At 33.4% G+C, this 19,639-nt stretch overlaps 1 protein-coding gene and 1 non-coding gene across 2 annotated transcripts in view; both read right to left on the bottom strand.

Annotated features, from left to right (window-relative positions):
- The window catches only part of LOC145306347 (uncharacterized), an 87,000-nt gene that overhangs the window by 31,659 nt on the left and 35,702 nt on the right, over nt 1-19,639 (bottom strand). Inside the window, exons 9-18 of the mRNA XM_080148436.1 lie at nt 16,614-16,690; nt 16,057-16,165; nt 15,035-15,140; nt 10,464-10,505; nt 9,176-9,221; nt 8,654-8,731; nt 8,040-8,155; nt 7,537-7,596; nt 6,621-6,680; nt 5,674-5,727 (exon numbers count right to left, since the gene is read on the bottom strand). Of these exons, the coding sequence (XP_080004562.1) occupies nt 5,674-5,727; nt 6,621-6,680; nt 7,537-7,596; nt 8,040-8,155; nt 8,654-8,731; nt 9,176-9,221; nt 10,464-10,505; nt 15,035-15,140; nt 16,057-16,165; nt 16,614-16,690 (748 nt within the window). The remainder of the gene's footprint in view (nt 1-5,673; nt 5,728-6,620; nt 6,681-7,536; nt 7,597-8,039; nt 8,156-8,653; nt 8,732-9,175; nt 9,222-10,463; nt 10,506-15,034; nt 15,141-16,056; nt 16,166-16,613; nt 16,691-19,639) is intronic.
- Nucleotides 4,048-4,119, bottom strand: TRNAT-UGU (transfer RNA threonine (anticodon UGU)). Its single transcript has one exon. It is a non-coding gene; the product is annotated as a tRNA-Thr (tRNA).

Raw genomic sequence — 19,639 nt, 5'->3', positions numbered from 1 at the left:
TATACTGGTACCCAAAATTATATACTAGTACTCAAATTTTATTCTGGTACCCAAAGTTTTATTCTAGTACCCAAAGTTTTATACTGGTACTCAAAGTTTTATACTGGTACCCTAAGTTTTAGTCTGGTACCCAAAGTTTTATAATGGTACCCAAAGTTTTAGACTAGAACCCAAAGTTTTATACTGGTACCCAAATTTTACTGGTAACCAAAGTTTTATACTGGTACACAAAGTTTTATACTGGTACCCAAAGTTTTATACTGGTACCCAAAATTTTATACTGGTACCCAAAGTTTTATTCTGGTACCCAAAGTTTTATACTGGTACCCAAAGTTTTATACTGGTACCCAAAATTTTATACTGGTACCCAAAGTTTTATACTGGTACCCAAAGTTTTATACTAGTACCCAAAATTATATACTAGTACTCAAAGTTTTATACTGGTACCCAAAGTTTTTATAAAGGTACCCAAAGTTTTAGACTAGTACTCAAATTTTATTCTGGTACCCAAAGTTTTATACTTGTACCAAAAGTTTTATACTAGAACCCAAAGTTTTACACTGGTACCCAAAGTTTTATACTGGTACCCAAAGTTTTATACTGGTACCCAAAGTTTTAAACTGGTACCCAAAGTTTTATACTGGTACTAAAAATTTATACTGGTACCCAAAGTTTTTTACTGGTACCAAAAGTTTTATACTAGAACCCAAAGTTTTATACTGGTACCCAAAGTTTTATACTGGTACCCAAAGTTTTAAACTGGTACCAAAAGTTTTAAACTGGTACTAAAAATTAATACTGGTACCCAAATTTTATACTGGTACCCAAATTTTATACTGGTACCCAAAGTTTTATACTGGTACCCAAAGTTTTATACTGGTACCCAAAGTTTTATACTGGTACCCAAAATTTTATACTAATACCTAAAATTTTGTTTTAATATTGGTACCCAAAGTTTTATACTGGTACCTTAAGTTTTATACGAGTACCCAAAGTTTTATACTGGTACCCAAATTTTATATTGGTACCCAAAGTTTTATACTGGTACCCAAAATTTCATACTAATAGCCAAAAATTTATTCTGGTACCCAAAGTTTTATACTGGTACCCAAAGTTTCATACTGGTACCCAAAGTTTTATACTAATAGACAAAAATTTAAGTTTTATACTGGTACCCAAAGTTTTATACTAATAGAAAAAAATTTAAGTTTTATACTGGTACCCAAAGTTTTATACAAGTTTTTTAGCAGTAGGAATTTATTTCAACATCTTTAGTTATGATGCAGTACAAAGCCTATCAACTCCCAGACGACGAGCCGATGCGCTACATGTTGAGCCACGGTCGAGGGTTTCTATGACATTAACTCAAGGTCCAAGGGGAATTATATCTTTCCTTTGCGCCTGTTCATGTTGCACACCTAGCACCTAGGAACCATTTAATGTCTTCAGTTATAACGCAGTGTCTGCGCGAGATTCGAACCTATTACATCCCTGATGACAAGCAGATGCGCTACTTGTTGAACCTTGGGGAACCAATTCTTTCCTTTTCTGTATTAGTTTAAGTGACATCTATCCAGCAACCAACTTTTTTTTATTGAACTACCTGCCTGAAAGTTTTATGGTAATGAGTTACGCCTGTTTATGAGCCAAGGAAATCCTCCTACTCCAACTTTACATGTTGCACACCTGCCATAGCAGCAGTAGGAACCATTTAATGTCTTCAGTTATAACGCAGTGTCTGGCCGAGATTCGAACCTATTACCTCCCTGATGACAAGCAGATGCGCTTCTTGTTGAACCTTGGATAATTAAGGGGAACCAATTCTTTCCAATTTAAGTGACATCTATCCAGCAACCAACTACCTGCCAGAAAGTCCTATGGTAATGAGTTACGCCTGTTTACGAGCCAAGGAAATCCTCATACTCTAACTTTACATGTTGCATACCTGGCATAGCTGCAGTAGGAACCATTTAACGTCTTCAGTTTTCACGCAGTGTCTGGCCAAGATTCGAACCTTTTACCTACATGATGATAAGCAGATGCGCTACATGTTGAGCCATGGTACGCAGGTTAAATTTGTCTTAAAAATAATCGTCTTTAAAATGCTTATCATATGTACACTTGCAATAAATGTATTTGTCATAAAAACTTACCTCTTATGAAAAATGTTTTTTTTACAAAAGTGCTTTTTATTACAATTATTCATGGGTATAATTTTTATGACTAACTTTTTATGTCACATAATCTTAATGACAATGTAATTATGAAGTTATTACAAAAAATACTAAACAATAGGTACTGGAAAAAGAAGAACTGAATTAAAATAATTTTTTGGGGGGTAGGGTGATTTTTATTGGGTGGAGAGGGCCGGGGCGAGTAAATCCCATTTTTAATTTTGGGGTGATGTTTAATTTTTTTTCTAAGGCAATTTTTTTCTGGTAGTGTGATGGTACCCTCCCCCAAAATAGTTGTAAACCTTCCCAGTACCTATAAGAAACTACCCTGAATAGGAGCACCATATCGGTTTAGTAGTTAGCGAGATCCTGTAGTACAAACATATAGACAGACAAACAAACAGACATCATAATACTTAATGATCTAAAAATAAGACAAATTTTCATTTTGAAATATTGGAGCTCTGATAGCTTTTTGGTACGGTAACAGCTTTGAACCATCTATCATCCGGGTTCGAATCCCAGAAGAAAAAAAAATTTGGGGGGATGAAGGGTGCCTTTAATTATTTTTTTTATGGGAAAATAGAGGGGAGTTTGGTTGAGCACCCACCAGTTTTAATTTTAGTTTTTTAAAAAATTCAAAAACTTGGAAAAGGCAATTTAAAAAGTTTTCATTAGTTCAGTAGTTATCGAATTCTTAATCTACAGACAAAATAACTCTCCATACTTTATACAAGGTTTTAGAAATAATCATATGTAATTCTTGGTGGAATTGAACAGAAAACCTTTCTTACACATTATGGTGCACTAACCCTTCGAACATAGGTGTAAAGCAATTTTATATTAAAATTTAGTTAATAATATTACAAATAAAGTAAGTTTACCTAGAACAAATCTCCTCTAATCTTTTTTTACACATTATATCCACCCTCCTTTTAAAATTTTTAAGGGAAGCAAAAATAATTTATTTTGAGGGTCATCTTTTTTTGGGAGGGAAAAGATACATTTCCCCAAAAAAATCATAAACTTTCCCTGGATCAAAAAGAAGCTTCACATTACCACTTTATATAATAGAATATGTGGATATATTAAAAAAAAGAAAATTTGTTAATAAAATTATGGACCTCATTTATTGGCCAGTTCATTTAAATATCCCATAAGAGGGGAGAGATGGATTAAAGGGGGTGTATGGGGGTTATTGTTATTTTAGCCAGCTGAGATTATTTCTTTATCAGAGTACATGAAAATATGGACAACATCAAAGTAATAATATATCGATTCATGTATTGCTTATAAATTCAGAAATTGTATAACATAATGATAAAGATAAAGAAACATTTTTTTTATGATAATTGCAGTTTCGAAAATAAAATCAATTTTAGTAAGCATCTTTGTAAAATAAACAAAATCGGATGATATATGATAATCATTTAACTATTTCAATCTATCGAGTACATAAAGATTATGTAGATTTTTTTGCATATTATACAGGACAATTTATTGCATTTTACAGACCTTTTTTTAACCAACTTTAAAAAGTAAAATACATCGCTGTTTAAATTTTTTTTGTTAGAAAACATATTAGGATAATTTGTGTTCAAAATAAACACACACACACACCCTCCCCCCTCCCCAAATCTTAATTTAATTATTTTCATTAATTTAAAAATACTATGAAAAATGAAATATGTATAAATCTTTTTTTTTGCATAACTTTTTCAGTGTCTCTCATCAACCACAAAGTATTAAATACATTTAAAATTGAAGAAATATCTAAGTAGGAGAAGCTTAATTATATAGAACAAGTATTGCGTACCTAAACGGAAAAATAATAGAGAAGCTACTATATAACTTGAGTATCACAAAAATTGATTGCCCCCTGTGAGGTTTGAACTCACGGTCCCTAGTTTACAAGACGAGTGCTCTACCATTGAGCTAAATAGGCCACTTGTACAAGAAAAAAAATTTAAGATAATACAAATTCATAGTGAATATTAAGTAAATTCTGAATTTGTATCTTTTAAAAACAATAAAATTAGGCAAACGTCAGTAGGGCAGTTACCCTATAAATAGTATTCAATAATATTCATAAGTATCAACGTTCAAAAACGTATTGCTCCTGGTGAAATTCGAACTTATAACCCCGGCATAACAGTGTAGAAAAACCGTGCGCTAACTGATTGCGCCACTGGAGCTCTTACATTACAGGTTCAAACTTTTTGTAGTTGTTCGAGATGGTAGTTTCTATGTTGTAATTTTAAAAAAAACTTAAGATAAAATTTTTATAAAAGAATATAAAAAAATTTAAAAGTATAACATTTAAAAAAAAATATTTTTGGGCGATGGAAATGTCTGACCCCCACCCCAAAATTAGCTCAGAACCATCCAATATCAAAATATATATAACTAGCGGCTACGCCCCTAGAGGCCTCTAGGGGGCACTTGAGGAAGAGAGAGAGTCAAATTTAATAACCCAATTTCTTATTTTAAATTTTTAAAGAAAAGTAAAAAAAAAATTTTTTTTGGGGGGGGGGAATTTTTTTTTTTTAGGGGGGGGGGGCCTCCCCCCTCATTTTTAATTTTAGTTTTAAAAATTTAAAATTTTTTTTCTTTTTTTGAGGGGGGGGGGATTTTTAATTTTTTGGGGGGGTTGGGGGTGTCCCACCCCCAAAAAAATAGTTATAAACCTTCCCAGGACCTATGAGAAGCTACCCTGTTAAGGAGAACCCGATCGGTTCAGCGGTTAGAGAGATCCTTCGGTACAGACACACAGACATCTTGTTACTTTAGTAAAAGGATTCCTGAGAAGGACAACATTGTCAGTTCAGTGGTTGCTGGGATCTTAAGCTTCAGACAGACAAAATTAAATGAAAATTAAGCCCCGCGGCTGAATTGACGGCTGAGGCTTGTACTAATTTAGCACCTGCGGCTGCGGCTGGGGCTTACAATATCTCAGCCGCGCGGCTGTGTCAAAGCTGCGGCTGAATTTAAAAAATTAAGCTGCGGCTGAGGCTGCAGCTTACAAATATCAAGCCGCGCGGCTGCGGCTGCGGCATAATCATAACTTTGCAGCTGCGGCTGAGGCTTTCTTGAAGCCGCGCGGCTGAGTGCGGCTGCGGCTTCAAATTATTAACAGCCGCGCGGCTGAGTGTGGCTGAGGCTTCCCCAACTATAAGCCGCGCGGCTGATTGCGGCTGAGGCTTAGAGGGGCGTTGGCTGAATGAGGCTTAGTGCGGCTGAGGCTTAATATGGCTGAATTGGAGTTTTGTGGCTGAGGCTTACAGTGGCTGAGGCTTACAGTGGCTGAATGCGGCTGAGGCTTACAGTGGCTTATGTTTTCTTTAAGCCGCGCGGCTGCGACTAAGGCTGAGGCTTATTGGGTGGCTGAGGAAGCCGCGCGGCTGATTTTGAGGCTTCTCGTAAGCCGCGCGGCTGATGGTGGCTGAGGCTGAGGCTGCGGCTGCGGCTTCCGAACCCTGCTTAAGATCCCTGTAATCACCTGTTTCCAATGCTAACAGAAATAGAAGAGTCGCCTGAACTTGAGGATTTACGCCTAAAAAGCATGAGTAAAGTATTATACAGTATAAACAACGAAAATCTTATGGCTAATAGACTTTATGGTGTGGCGTAATGAAAACACTAATAGATAAAAAGAAACAAAGATGAACAATTTAAAGACAGACACATAAACACATGCAGTCATACGATAATTGTCCTTGTTTTTTTAGATTTTGCCCATTTTACTTTAATGATTTGTTATGTTCTTTTGTATATATAGAAAGAAATCTAATACTTAAAAAAAACAAGGATGACAACTTCCATAAAAGCGAAGCACTGAAACGGTAGGACAAGCGGACATGAACAGTTGTATTGTACTTTGTTGTCCCAGGAATCAATATACAAAAAATCAGACCAAACCGGATAATTACATCACACAAAAATTTGTTGTTAACAAAGTAGAAAAATCAACATGTTTAAAATGGACGTACGGACATTCTGGTAATGATTATAGAGTTGCTACGCTTTCTAAATCGTCCCTAACTACTACAGGAGTCATTATGCAAAGTTTGAAATCAATAGGACAATTCTAAAATGCCTAAATTAACGAACAATAGCTATCTGTCTCCGACGGACCGATCCTTATTATAGAAAAGCTTCGCTTTTAAAAATACTTTTAGACCCTGATTAAGTTCATGCAAATAAAGGAGATACGGAAAGTGTCATGTGTGAAGTCATAAAACATGTCTAAATCAATCACTTTTCATTCCCCCTTTACCTCTCATCCTTCCTTTTTAGACGTATTTATATGACGTTACACATGACACTTTCCGTAACTCCTCTATAATAGACGAAATATATTGGTAGCATGTGTTGAATTTTTCCGTCCTTGTTGGAAAAGGGACAAACAAAGAGACATCCAGACAGATAGACAGACAAATATTATACCTGGGAGTTTCAGGAGTAGTCGAAGTTGAGGAAAAGTTTGAAGACGTGGCACTCATTTTTCTAAAACAATAAAAGTAATTCAAAAAGTATTTTGGTGCCCAAAGTTTTATGGCTCAAAAAATTGGTACTTTTATCGAATTTTTATTGTTTGGTTCTAAATAAGTATCATCTAAACTTTTCAATTTTAATTAATAGAAGGGGTATTTTTGTGTATCCTCATTAGGGATGTATATAAATATATTGTCCATTGCTTTATCCCTTAAGAAACTTGGGTTTAAAATTGATTGGCTTGAATTAAGGTTAAACTGAACTTTCAAGAACATTTTGCCTTAAATGACCATAGCAAGCCTACCCAGAGATCTGAAGGGATAAGACAATGGCCGATTAATTCCCAATGATGATACACAAAATTACTCATTCTGCAGATTAAATTGTATTATTGGATGAAACGTTTTAACTCTCAACTTTATGAACCTACCAATCAAAATTCGTTGATAGTCCCCAAAGAAGTTAATCCAATGTAATTACAAAAATTTGGGGACTACTGTGATAAACAGCCCATTGTCCCCTCTCTCTCTGATGTTTACCTGAAGGAAGGACGTAATTCGATAATAGTCCCCAAAGTTGTTAATTTAATAAATAAGAAAACGTGATTATAAAACTTTGGGGACTACTGTAATAAACAGCCCATTGTCCCCTCTCTCTGATGTTTACTTGAAGGAAGGACGTAATTCGATGCTAGTCCCCAAAGTTGTTAAGGCAACGAATAAGAAAACATGATTATAAAACTTTGGGGACTCTCTCTCTCTCTGATGTTTACCTGAAGAAAGGACGTAATTAGATGATAGTCCCCAAAGTTGTTAAGGCAACGAATAAGAAAACGTGATTATGAAACTTTGGGGACTACTGTGTTTACCTGAACGACGGACGTCTAGTGGCTGAAGACCTGGCACCAATAGAATTTCGTGAAGTTGACCTAAAATAATTAAAAGTAAGAATATTTTAATAGACAAAACAGCTTTAAAGGGGATGCTTTAACCCTTACTTAACCTAACCTAACATAACCTAAAATTAGCACAAAGAATTTGTTTAAGATTAGTTGACTAAACAATTATTTGTGCTTTTACACAAAATACCTTGTTGAGCACTGATGAACCAACCCCTCCTTATTATTGGCATAAATTGAAAATAAGGGTTAGTTTATTATACTATGCATAACCCCTGCGGGAGCCTGTGGGGTCTATAAATCTACTGCCATAACCCTGCAGGGCTACCCAGAACCCAACAAAAACTTACATAACCTGACTTAAACAAATGAAAAACTGTGCCCACCTCCTTAATTTCATTTCTTAAAAAAATATGAGATGAGGTGTTATTATGGTTCAACATGCATGTTGAATGAAAGTACCCACTACCCACCTTCTTAAACCATTAGCATCTTGTTGTTGAGATAGAAAAGAAATAAACTGGGACAATCCCAATCCATTCGAGCTCTGCTTGTTGGATTCTATCAGCGTTATCAACTCAGAAAGAACCTAAAAAGATATATATATATACATTCTGGATGGGAAAAAAACTATGATTGATAATCTATAACCACAAAGAAATCAACTTAGTTTAGCACATTTTATTGTCGACAAAAAATTGTGCATCACATGTACTACTATAAATTAGATAAAAGATATAAAATAGGACAATCCCAATCCATTCAAGCACTGCTTGTTTGATTCTATCAGCATTATCAATTCAGAAAGAACCTAAAAAGAAGTATTAATTCATAAAAAACTGTATTTAAAAATAGATAATTGCAAAGAAATCATCTTTGTTTAGCACACTTTTTTTCGGCAAAAAATTGTGCATTATACGCTCTTCTTTAATTAATAAAAGATATATATTGGGGCAATCCCAATCCATTAGAGCACTGCTTGTTTGATTCTATTAACATTATCAAGTCAGAAAGAACCTACTTAGTCCTTTAACTTTACAATAAAGTACCTACTTTACTGTACTTTACTTTTTGTACTATACTGTACCTTTATTTGATCTTGATCTGTTAGTCCTTTAACTTTATTGACCAGCTCTATCTGTTCTGTAGACATCCAGATTTGAATCTTAATAAAAAGATAAATTTCAGAAACGAAGCTGCTTAGTCCATAACGTTATAGGGGAGATTTGATTTTCTTGGTTGCTTATAAAGATAGACCACTGTTTTTTTTTACTGTGTAGTTTTGTGATTTTCTATCATTCTATGATATATCATCTTTTTATATACATAAATTATCTGAATATGTTTTATATATAATTTTCTTTACATTATGGGAGTTTAACGCAAAACCTATCGTTTCAGTAATCTTTATTCAAAACTTTGATAAACTTTAATAATGGTATCCTATTATATAAATTGCAAGGTTTTTTATTGTTTGTAGCATAGGATTCAGATGAATAGTAAAGCGATTGTGTTCTCTTTTTTAGTACCTGGATGGTTTTCGGATATTTTTCTGCCTTTAGAAAGTAGAAACCTTAGATGCTAGGGGCTAATAATAAATATTTTTTACCTGTTCTATCCGATTCTTCACTTTTTCCTCTACTGCTGTTGAAAATCTAAAAATATTAATCTGATATAATCATATTACAATGATATTATATAATTCTTAAGCATAATAGTCGTTTTACCATTAAAATTTAGCTGCTTCGGCACCAAGTTGTAGGGCTCGGCAGCAGCGACTAAGATTTTTTTGCAATATCTTTTAAAACTTTCCTCTCCCTTATAAAAGTATCATTTATGTATCTTTAACTTTAGCGTAGCATTTGACGGTAAATAATATTTAGAAGTACGCAATTTATGAAAATAATTTTTGTTCTTTAAAGATGATTAAAATTTATTATTATATATACACTCCCCCCTACAGTCTACAACCCCCTTGACAAGGTAAAAACGTGAAGGGGTTTTTTTAAATTTTGGGTGCTGGTAAAACCCTCTGCACCCCACTGTATATATCTATGAAAATTAATATAGTAAAAAATAAAAAAAAATAACCAAAAACATATTTTTTGGAGCGATAAATATTTATAGCCTACACAATTTATTTTTATTTTTTACAATTCTTATTTTCTTTGTTTTGGTTGCGAGGCTATTCTATAAAACCAATTTTAATTTTAGGGGAATAAACATCCCTTTACCAACTCTTTGACGTCCCTGGGTGGAGGAACCCTCCCAACAATAGATATAAACACAACCTTAGAGGTAGAAAGACATCCTGTTACTTTTATATAAAGATTAATATATGAATCAACTTCAGACTATTTTAAAAAATTCTACTTTTATAAGTCACAATCAACTGACGTAAGAACACAAGAACAGAAAGGCCTAACTATAGAGTAGCTACAAAACTAAAAATATATATTTGTATGTTTAATGTTTGCCCTAGCAGAAAAGAAAACAAAAGGATTATATTTTTTTCTAGAGAAAAATAAATAAATAGAATATCGAGAGAAAAATCTGTCAGAATCTGAAAACAAGGATTACAACATCCATAGTAGCAATATTCAATTAATCAGACTGACTGACAAATGCTCAAGAACATTATTTAAAACAAGAATAGAATTTGCTTAAATACCTAAATATAAAGATTTGCTTTAATATTGTGCCTGATTGTCCTAAAAATCACCAGTAACAGCACAATTAACATTTTCAAAATGGACGTACGGACTTTCCTGTAATGATTAATTTACAGAAATGCTTCTATTTCTAAATCGTACCTAACTACTAAAAGAATCACCATGCCAAGTTTTAAATTGATAAGATGATTCTAACATGTTGATATAAAATGTAAATTTTCATACCTATTTTCGCCAATCATTCCAAGTAGCTGCTTTTTCTTCAATCTAAAAATAAAAACATAAAAATTAATTTCAAATTACAAAAAATTAACTTAGAATATACGTTTGTTTATTACTTTAGCTAAGGTTAGGTTTGGTTATATTGGTAAGTGGGCAATTTAAAATTAAATTTAAGAATCATTACTTTTCATGGATGATGTATATGAAAACTAGTTTTAAAAATAATTTTCATTAAATTTAGATTTCGCTTATAATAAATGCAGGGAGGGAAAGTACACTGGGTGCTTTTGTTTAGTTTGTTCCAAACTAGTAGGCTCCATACTTTTCAACCAATAATTCGAATCAATAGAAAGGATATTACGTAATTTGATTTCTTAGTATCGGGGTTGTATATCCATTTATCGTTCATATTCTTATCCCTAAAGATCCCTTGAGCTTCTATATTTTAATTAATTAAATTAGAATTCACGACGATGCTTTTAATTTTTTTTGGTAGCAAAGCAACTCTACATACTGAAGCATATGTGAATCTGATGGTTTTAGTTACTTAAGGATGCCTTGAGTTTTTTAAAAGCGAAGCTTTTCTATAGTTAGAGTCAGTCCGTCCTTACGTCCGGAACGAATAGCTTTTTTTTCTTAATATAGGCATGTTATAATCATCCTATTTAAAAAAAACTTTTTTAACAACAAATTTTAAGGGATATAATTTTCCGATTGGTCTGATTTCCTAGGAAAAATCCATCGATACGAGTCAAGGCGAAAATTTCAAGGGTTGGGTTACAATTTGCAAAATTCATTACATCTCAAGGCGGGTTCTAGTCGTGGATTTCTTAAGACCACGCGTTTTTTTCGGCCTCTCAAAAAACCAAAAAGTCCGGTGCCGCCGGCAGGGCTGCAAAGCTTGTTTTGGCTCTCTGACTGTTGCCTATTCTTCGCGCCCGAAAGGGCGCGACTTTAAGCGCAAATTTTAAGCGCAAAAACGCCCGATAATTTCTCAATATGACCAGGATCCCTCATCCCCCACCACCAGCTTAAAAAACACGAATTTTAGCGCAGAGAGGGCACCTTTCTCAGGGTTCCCCCTATACAGCGGTAGGGTTCTCCCTCCAGGCGCCGCACACTGCGCTATCAATCCAGTCTCCCAAGCTGGTGACAACGGCTTCATCTGCCGAGTGTCAAAAAATAACAATGTTATAAGCGAAGAATCTTCATAATCAAGTTCTAAAAATGTAAGTATGTCTTTAAACATTATCCTGTATTTAAGCAGTTTTTGAATAAATTTACTTACATTTAAAATTTTTTTGGGCTAGCAAAACATCTCTACAAACTAAAACAAATCCGCTACATTGGTAGCCAGGTAATTAAAGTAATAGAATAGAGGGGACAAGAGCTATTTGTAAATGTCCCTACAAGGCAGAGACCCTGTCCCAATTTTGTACACAGGTGAATTAAAATTTTACAGTTTACGGATTTTTAACATTGTTAATTATTTAAAAAAAATACTTATAGATCTTATAAAACTGACAAGAACCCAAAAAAACAAAGATAATTTGCCACCACTTTAACATAATTACTTGAAAATTAAAGCATCTAACAGCTTAATTGAGAAAGTAAAATTTAATGAAATTCATTTTCGTCTGTGGTTTTATTACACTACATATTATAGAATTTAATTAATCATTTCTTGCTTAAAATAATTATATAAAATTAACTTTTATACTGTTTGTAAATAAGCAAAATATGCTACTTCCTATTTCTAAAAATATATATCTAAAAAATGAGAGAAAGAAAATGAGAAAAAAAAATTTCTGTTCCATATGATCTCTAATATCAATATTTGCTCTCTTATGGTAATATCCTCAAAGTGTCCGTTTGAGCATAATACCTCCCGCCCCCCACCCCCCTTTTTTTTAAATAGAATTCTCAATTAGGAGAGGGGGTTAGTTTTTAGTTTAAGTTTTAAAGTTATGTGTTTTTTAGAAATATATGGGAGGTTTTTTAGGTTTGTTTATTACTTTAGGTTATGTTAACTGGGTAATGAGTAGCCTAACAGGGGTTTGGCCCCCACCATTGGTTAGGCATAGGAAAAAAACCTTCCCCCTGTAATATATTATTAAGAAAATTAGGAAGGGGGTGTTATTTCTGCTCAACAGGCACTTTGTGAGAAAGCACCAAAAGTATTTCGCATTATGCAATTGAGAAAAGGGTGTAGCCCCCCCCCCTCTTCTTGGCTTATTTTTAGTAGCGAAGCTATTACATAATAGACTTTTCCTGTCTGTCTGTCCGTCCGTCCGTGGGAAAATGTGTTTTTCACGGCTGATATACCACCACTCCTATCAGAGACGTCCAAGCTTCTTAATTAAAGGGTGGTTAAAAGAGGGGTTTAAACGGATTGAGGGAGTTAATCAAATTAAATATTCTTAGGAGGGTAAATTAAGGGGTTTAAAAATTTTTTGATGGAGGGAGGGGGGAGTAAACACCATATATATGCACAGGTATGCAATTCTCGACAAAAAGTGGTACACACTCTATTATTTATCGTTAGGAATAAATGTTACAATTAAAAAAAAACGCCTAAATTTAGAATGAGAAAATGATGTCGTACAGATGTACATCACAACCGCAATGTTCGGCGAAGTCTGACATTTTTTAGCCCACTATCTCCAGAAAAAAAAATTGGGGGAGGGATGGTGTAGGGGTTGGGGGTATGTGGTGCACCAGTGTTTTTCTGGGAAATCACCCAACATTTTTTGTGTTATGCCTTTTATTGATTAATCTTGATGCAATATAACATATCAACATTGAACATGAAGATATAGAATTGTTATTTATTTAATAAATAGGAAGCTATTTATAATACAACACAAATGACCAATGATAGGCCAATATACAGACTAAATGATCAATAGCAGGCTAGTAAACAGTTTAATTGACCAATGGTAGGCAAGTATGACGTCATTTTTTACTTCTTTGAAAATTATATTCATACTAAAACTTTTTCTCCCGCGTTTTCTTTTTCAAAATTTTGGAGACTCTCATTTCATTTTGATTGATTGGTTTAAACCAGCTGTACTTAACCTTCTCAATCAATAATTTCAATCTACAGAAGAAGGAATTTTGTTTAACATCATTGGGGATGTAAATCAATCTATCGTTTATTTACTTATATCCTAAGATTCTAAAAATATATATTCTATGGTATATAATAAATAATAATATTGTTAGGAAATGATGGACAGGTTGTGAGATGATGGATTGGTTAGTTCAAACTAGCAGTATCCAAACTTCTCAATCAATAATTCTAATCTACAGAAGATGGAATTTTGTTTAACATCATTGGGGATGTACATCAATCTATCGTCTATTTTCTTATATCCTAAGATTCTAAAAATATATATTTTATGGTATATAATAATAAATAATATTGCAAGGAAATGATGGACAGGTTGTGAGATGATGGATTGGTAGGTTCAAACTAGCAGTGACCAAACTTTTTAATCAATAATTCTAATCTACAGAAGAGGGAATTATGTTTAACATCATTGGGGATGTAAATCAATCCATCGTTTATTTACTTATATCCTAAGATTAAAATATATATATTCTATAGTATATAATAAATAATAATAATATTGCTGGGAAATTACGGACAGGTTGTGAGATGATGGATTGGTTAGTTCAAACTAGCAGTATCCAAACTTCTCAATCAATAATTATAATCTACAGAAGAGGGAATTATGTTTAACATCATTGGAGATGTACAATGTACATTAATTTATCATTCATTTTCTTATATCCTATAATTCTAAAAATATATATTCTATGGTATATAATAAATAATAATATTGCTGGGAAATTATGGACAGGTTGTGAGATGATGGATTGGTTAGTTCAAACTAGCAGTATCCAAACTTCTCAATCAATAATTATAATCTACAGAAGAAGGAATTTTGTTTAACATCATTGGGGATGTACATCAATTTATCATTAATTATCCCTTAAAATCCTTAGATCATTCTAGAAATATTTTTTCTTTGGAATATAATAAATAATAATATTGCAAGGAAATTATGGACAGATTGTGAGATGATGGATTGGTTGGTTCAAACTACCAGTATCCAAACTTCTAGGAAATGATCGACAGGTTGTGAGATGATGGAAGTCAGGGATAAGGGATAAGACAATGGGAAAGAGAAGGAATCTTAAAGGGTAAGACAATAGACAATGTATTGATATACATTCCAAATATTGATACAAAAAATTACACCTTCTGTGTATCAAAACAATTGGTTGAATAATTAACACTACTAGTTTGGAATATATACCAATGAAAATGAACCAACAAAAGTACCCAAAGTTTTAGAGCCAACAAGTAAGAAAACTTGGTTTTTAGGTATCAGTGCTATTTTCAGTCTAATGACCCCCCCCCCCCTTATGTACTTAACTTATTAACTTTTGATTGGTTTGTTACAAACGGATGGTTTTCTAACTTTTCAACCAATAATTACAGAATGGGTAATTTTGTGTATCGTAATTGGGGATTAACATTATATTTCTTTGCAAATTACACTTACCTAATATCAGAGCTGTACAAGATGGATTCCCCAATTATTTGACTGTAGGTCACGTGGTCAATCAGCTGATATGACAGGTAGACTAAGTAGCCATCATGACCTCTACCTAAAAAGGTCACATGTATAGGCAGGTTCAACGCCATCTGGTAAGTCTAACGATTCCAAATTTTCCCTTTAAGTTAATTCCAACCGTGTTAGTAAACAAGACGACATTTAATGCGCATATGCCACTGTGATGTGGGAGTTTACCGACATAATAGGCCAAACCAAATTCTCAAACAAAAAGCATTTAGTGAAATATACTCTGGTGTTAAAATTGCTCTAGGCACTTAAAACCTAGTATGGTTCCTGACTAATCATAACTAATCAGCTGATCTATACCTGGAATTCTAAAGTACCCAAAGTACACTAGAGTACCAAAGTACACTAAAGTACCCAAAGTATGCCTAATCAGCTGATCTGACTATAACTACACCTGGAATTCTGGCTATCCTGGTGTTATGTTCAAGTCCCTGTCTGGCCATACAACTTTCCTGATTAAAGTACACTCAAGTACCCAAAATACACTCAAGTACCCAAAGTATTACTATATTCGGAATTCTGGCTTTCCTGCTGCAATGTTCAAGACCCTGCCTGGCCATACAACTTTCCTCATTAAAGTACCCAAAGTACACTCAAGTACCCAAAGTATTACTATACCTGGAATTCTGGCTTTCCTGCTGTTATGTTAAAGTCCCTGCCTGGCCATACAACTTTCCTCATTAAAGTACCCAAAGTACACTTAAGTACCCAAAGTATTACTATACCTGGAATTCTGGCTTTCCTGCTGTTATGTTCAAGACCCTGCCTGGCCATACAACTTTCCTCATTAAAGTACCCAAAGTACACTCAAGTACCCAAAGTATTACTATACCTGGAATTCTTGCCTTTCTGCTGTTATGTTCAAGTCCCTGCCAGGCCATACAACTTTCCTGATTAAAGTACCCAAAGTACACGATCAAGTACCCAAAGTATAACTATACCTGGAATTCTGGCTTTCCTGCTGGTATGTTCAAGTCCCTGCCTGGCCATACAACTTTCTTCATTGATATTTCTGTGAAGATCTGTCTTTACTTGATGCTGGATGAGTGCCTAAATAATTAAGCTAAATTCATTAAGACTTTTAGAAAAGTTTTTTTACTGCTAAAAATTATAGCAAAACAAGGATGACAACACCCATAAGTAGCAAAACACAAATATCTTTGATATAAAAAAAAGCAATATCAGAAGCAGATATTAATTGGTCATAAGTAAAAAGAATAAATTTATAGGAAAAAAGTCACAAAAACTTTTAGCTGTGTTTTTATTTTTATTTTTTAGACTGACACACTGGTTTGGTTTAAGGAAATCTTTTATAAAATACCGTCGTCTTAATATCATCTGAGAAAATCAAATATTACCTTCTTAAAAAATTGTCTTATCCCTTAATATCCCTGAATTTTACTATAAGCACTCATGGATCTAAAGGAATAAGACAATGGCCGATAAATTTATGTACATCCCTATTGATGATGCACAAAATCACCCCTTCTCAACTAACCTTTTGAACTTCCCAGGTTATCTCGTCTGCGTCATAATCTTGATCGTTCTTCAGACAATACAAGCAAACAATTCCATCTAGAACAATTTCCATTTATATAAAAGTAACAGGACGTGTGTCTGTCTGTCAGTCTATGGTTCTCCTAAACAGTGAAGCTTCTCAAAGGTCTAGGGAAGGTTTGTAACTATTTTAGGAGAGTATATCTCCACCCTTCCAAGAGAAATCCTCATCCTACAATTAAAAAAATGTTAATTAAAGGGTCTTACAGACAAACTATTCCATCTAAAATAATAATGTCTATTTTTTAAACCAATATCTATACATAAAAGTAAAAGGATGTTTGTCTGTCTATGATTCTTCTATACAGTAAAGCTTCTCGGAGGTCTAGGGAACGTTTGGACACTCAATTTATTAAACCAAACAATTTAAATTCAATAAAAGTCCCCAAAGTTGTTAAACCAACGAATTAGAAAACGTTATTATAAAACTTTGGGGACCTATGTAATAAACAGCTAAATGTCCCCTCCCTCCTTGACTAAAATTACATTACATGTACTATGTAAATATAACAAAAATCATAAAATATTTATAAAATATGTAAACATAAAAATATTACTTTTATACTAATATCAAAAAATGTTTAATTTTTTTTTGATAAAACTTTGGGTACCAGCATTATTTACAGTCATTCCCTCCCTCTCTGACTGTAAATTACACTGGTACCCAAAGATTTATAACTACATTTTCAAATCCGTTGGCTTGAAAACTTTGAGAATTGATTTTTTTTTGGTTCTAAACTAGTAGAATCCAAACTATTTAACCCATTTTGTTTAACATCATTGGTGCTGTAAATCAATTTATTGTCCATTGTCTTATCCCTTAAGATCCCTGCCTCCCTCCCTGATTATATTGTACGTAATCAGGGAGGGATGGGACATTGGGCTGTTTAATACACTAGTCCCCAACGTCTTATAATCACGTTTTCTTATTCGTTGGCTTAACAACATCGGTGATTTTTTATTGATTTTTGATTGGTTGGTTCATTCAGTTGAGAGTCCAAACATTTCAAGCACTAATTGTAATCTAGAGAATGGGGTAATTTTGTTCATCATCATCGGGGATGTAAATCAATTCATCGGCCATTGTCTTATCCCTTAGATCCCTGGTACATAATAGTAAAGTAAGTTTTATAAAAATGTAAAAAGTTAATACATAATAATTTCGTGCTTTACTGTCATTTATTCTACCCTATTATTGTCAAAATGTTTTATAGTTCAACACAGGGAGGGAGGGGACATTGGACTGTAAATCATTATGGTACCCAAAGCTTTAAAAACACGATTTTTCATAAGCTAGATACATTTTAAAAATCTTGATTGATTGGTACAAACTAATTTGTCCAAATCAATAATATTAATCTACAGAAGGTGTAATTTTATTTATCATCATTATAGGGGATGTACTTAGCGTCCATTGTCTTATCCCTTAAGATCCCTGAGTTTTGTTAGGTTATAGGTTAAGGGGAGATGTCAATGGACAATAAAAAATCCTCCCCCAAATTACTTCTTTTTGATGTTTTGGTATCAGGAATCAACTGTTTAAGTAATGTAAGGTTTAAAATCGATAAAACAGTTCTAACATCTACGATCATAGCTATCCATTACAGTAAAACGGACAGACTGACCTTAACTATATAAAAGCTTCAAGTTTAGATAAGGGGAATAAATTTACCAGGAAGGAAGGGGACAATGGACTGTTTATAAAATTAAATTAAAAAGTTCTTATTCGTTGACTTTAGAAATTTTATTGAATTTTTATAGGTTCATCGTTCAAACGTTTCAACCAATAATTGTTATCTATAGAGGGGGTAATTTTGTGTATCATAATTGGGTATCGGCCATTGTCTTATCCCTTTTGATCCTTGAAAGTTACCCTTTTTGTTATTTATAAGAACAGAAATGAAATATTGGACTTGTTCAGAATTCAATTAACAACGAAAAGGGGAAAATTAAAATGAAATATCATACTTTTGATCTATCTACTTATCTATCTGTCTATATGACCATTAATTTTTTTTATTCTTTACTAGTAGCTTGACCAATTATCGCATATAAAGGAAAGCGCAAAACCATGATATGACAAGTAGGTTTTTATTCCTTAAAAGCATAACCCAAGAAGGTTAAAGGGTCCATTAGTACGAGAGGTCTTAAACATCACCTATACTGATTCAATGACATAGGTTTTGCTTTGTATTTTAATAGTGGTTTCGCCTCTACACGTGATAAATGATTTCCAACTTGTCGGTTCAGTGGCTACCTGATATTATTAAGCTTTAGACAGACAGACAGAAAGACGGACATATAGACCAACAGACAGACAGATTGACAAAGAGACAAGCAGACAGGCAGACAACAGATCTATAGTATAGATGTATATACAAATAACTACCTCCCTCCCTTTTTCAATGATTTTTCTTGTCTGCTAGCAAATTTTTTTCTGTTACTTGGCCGTGTTAATATCCCCGACCCCATTGGTGGATTTTCAATGCCCCAATTGAGAGTTGGCACAAGGACAGTGTAATAGGGAGGTACAGTTTTTTAACCCTTTCTCCATCTCGTGTTTTACTCTAATATGCAGACAAAGAGACAAACAGACAGACGGACATACAGGCAGACCAACCAACATCCTTCCACTTTGTATTATAGATTTTTATTCTAGACATTGAATGTAGAAATCTAGCTATATATTGATCTATCTATTAACCTACCTATGTATCTATATAACTAATTATCTATCTATCAATAGTTTATTATAACAACCAGGGAGGGAACATTGGACCGTAAATTTTACTAGTACCAAAAAAATTATAACCACGTTCCTTATTCTTTGATATTAAAACTTTGGGTACTTTTATTGAAGTTTGATTGCTTGGTTCCAAACTTTAAACCAATAATTAAATCTACAGAAGGGGTAATTTTGTATATCATTATTGGGGTCGTACATTAATTTATCATCTATTGTCTTAT

The sequence above is a fragment of the Acartia tonsa genome, chromosome 14, assembly GCF_053477335.1.
Source record: "Acartia tonsa isolate MP-2025a chromosome 14, ASM5347733v1, whole genome shotgun sequence".
NCBI classification, from domain to species: domain Eukaryota; kingdom Metazoa; phylum Arthropoda; class Copepoda; order Calanoida; family Acartiidae; genus Acartia; species Acartia tonsa.
The sequence above is the reverse complement of the archived record's forward strand: the minus strand, read 5'-3'. Positions and strand labels throughout refer to the sequence as shown.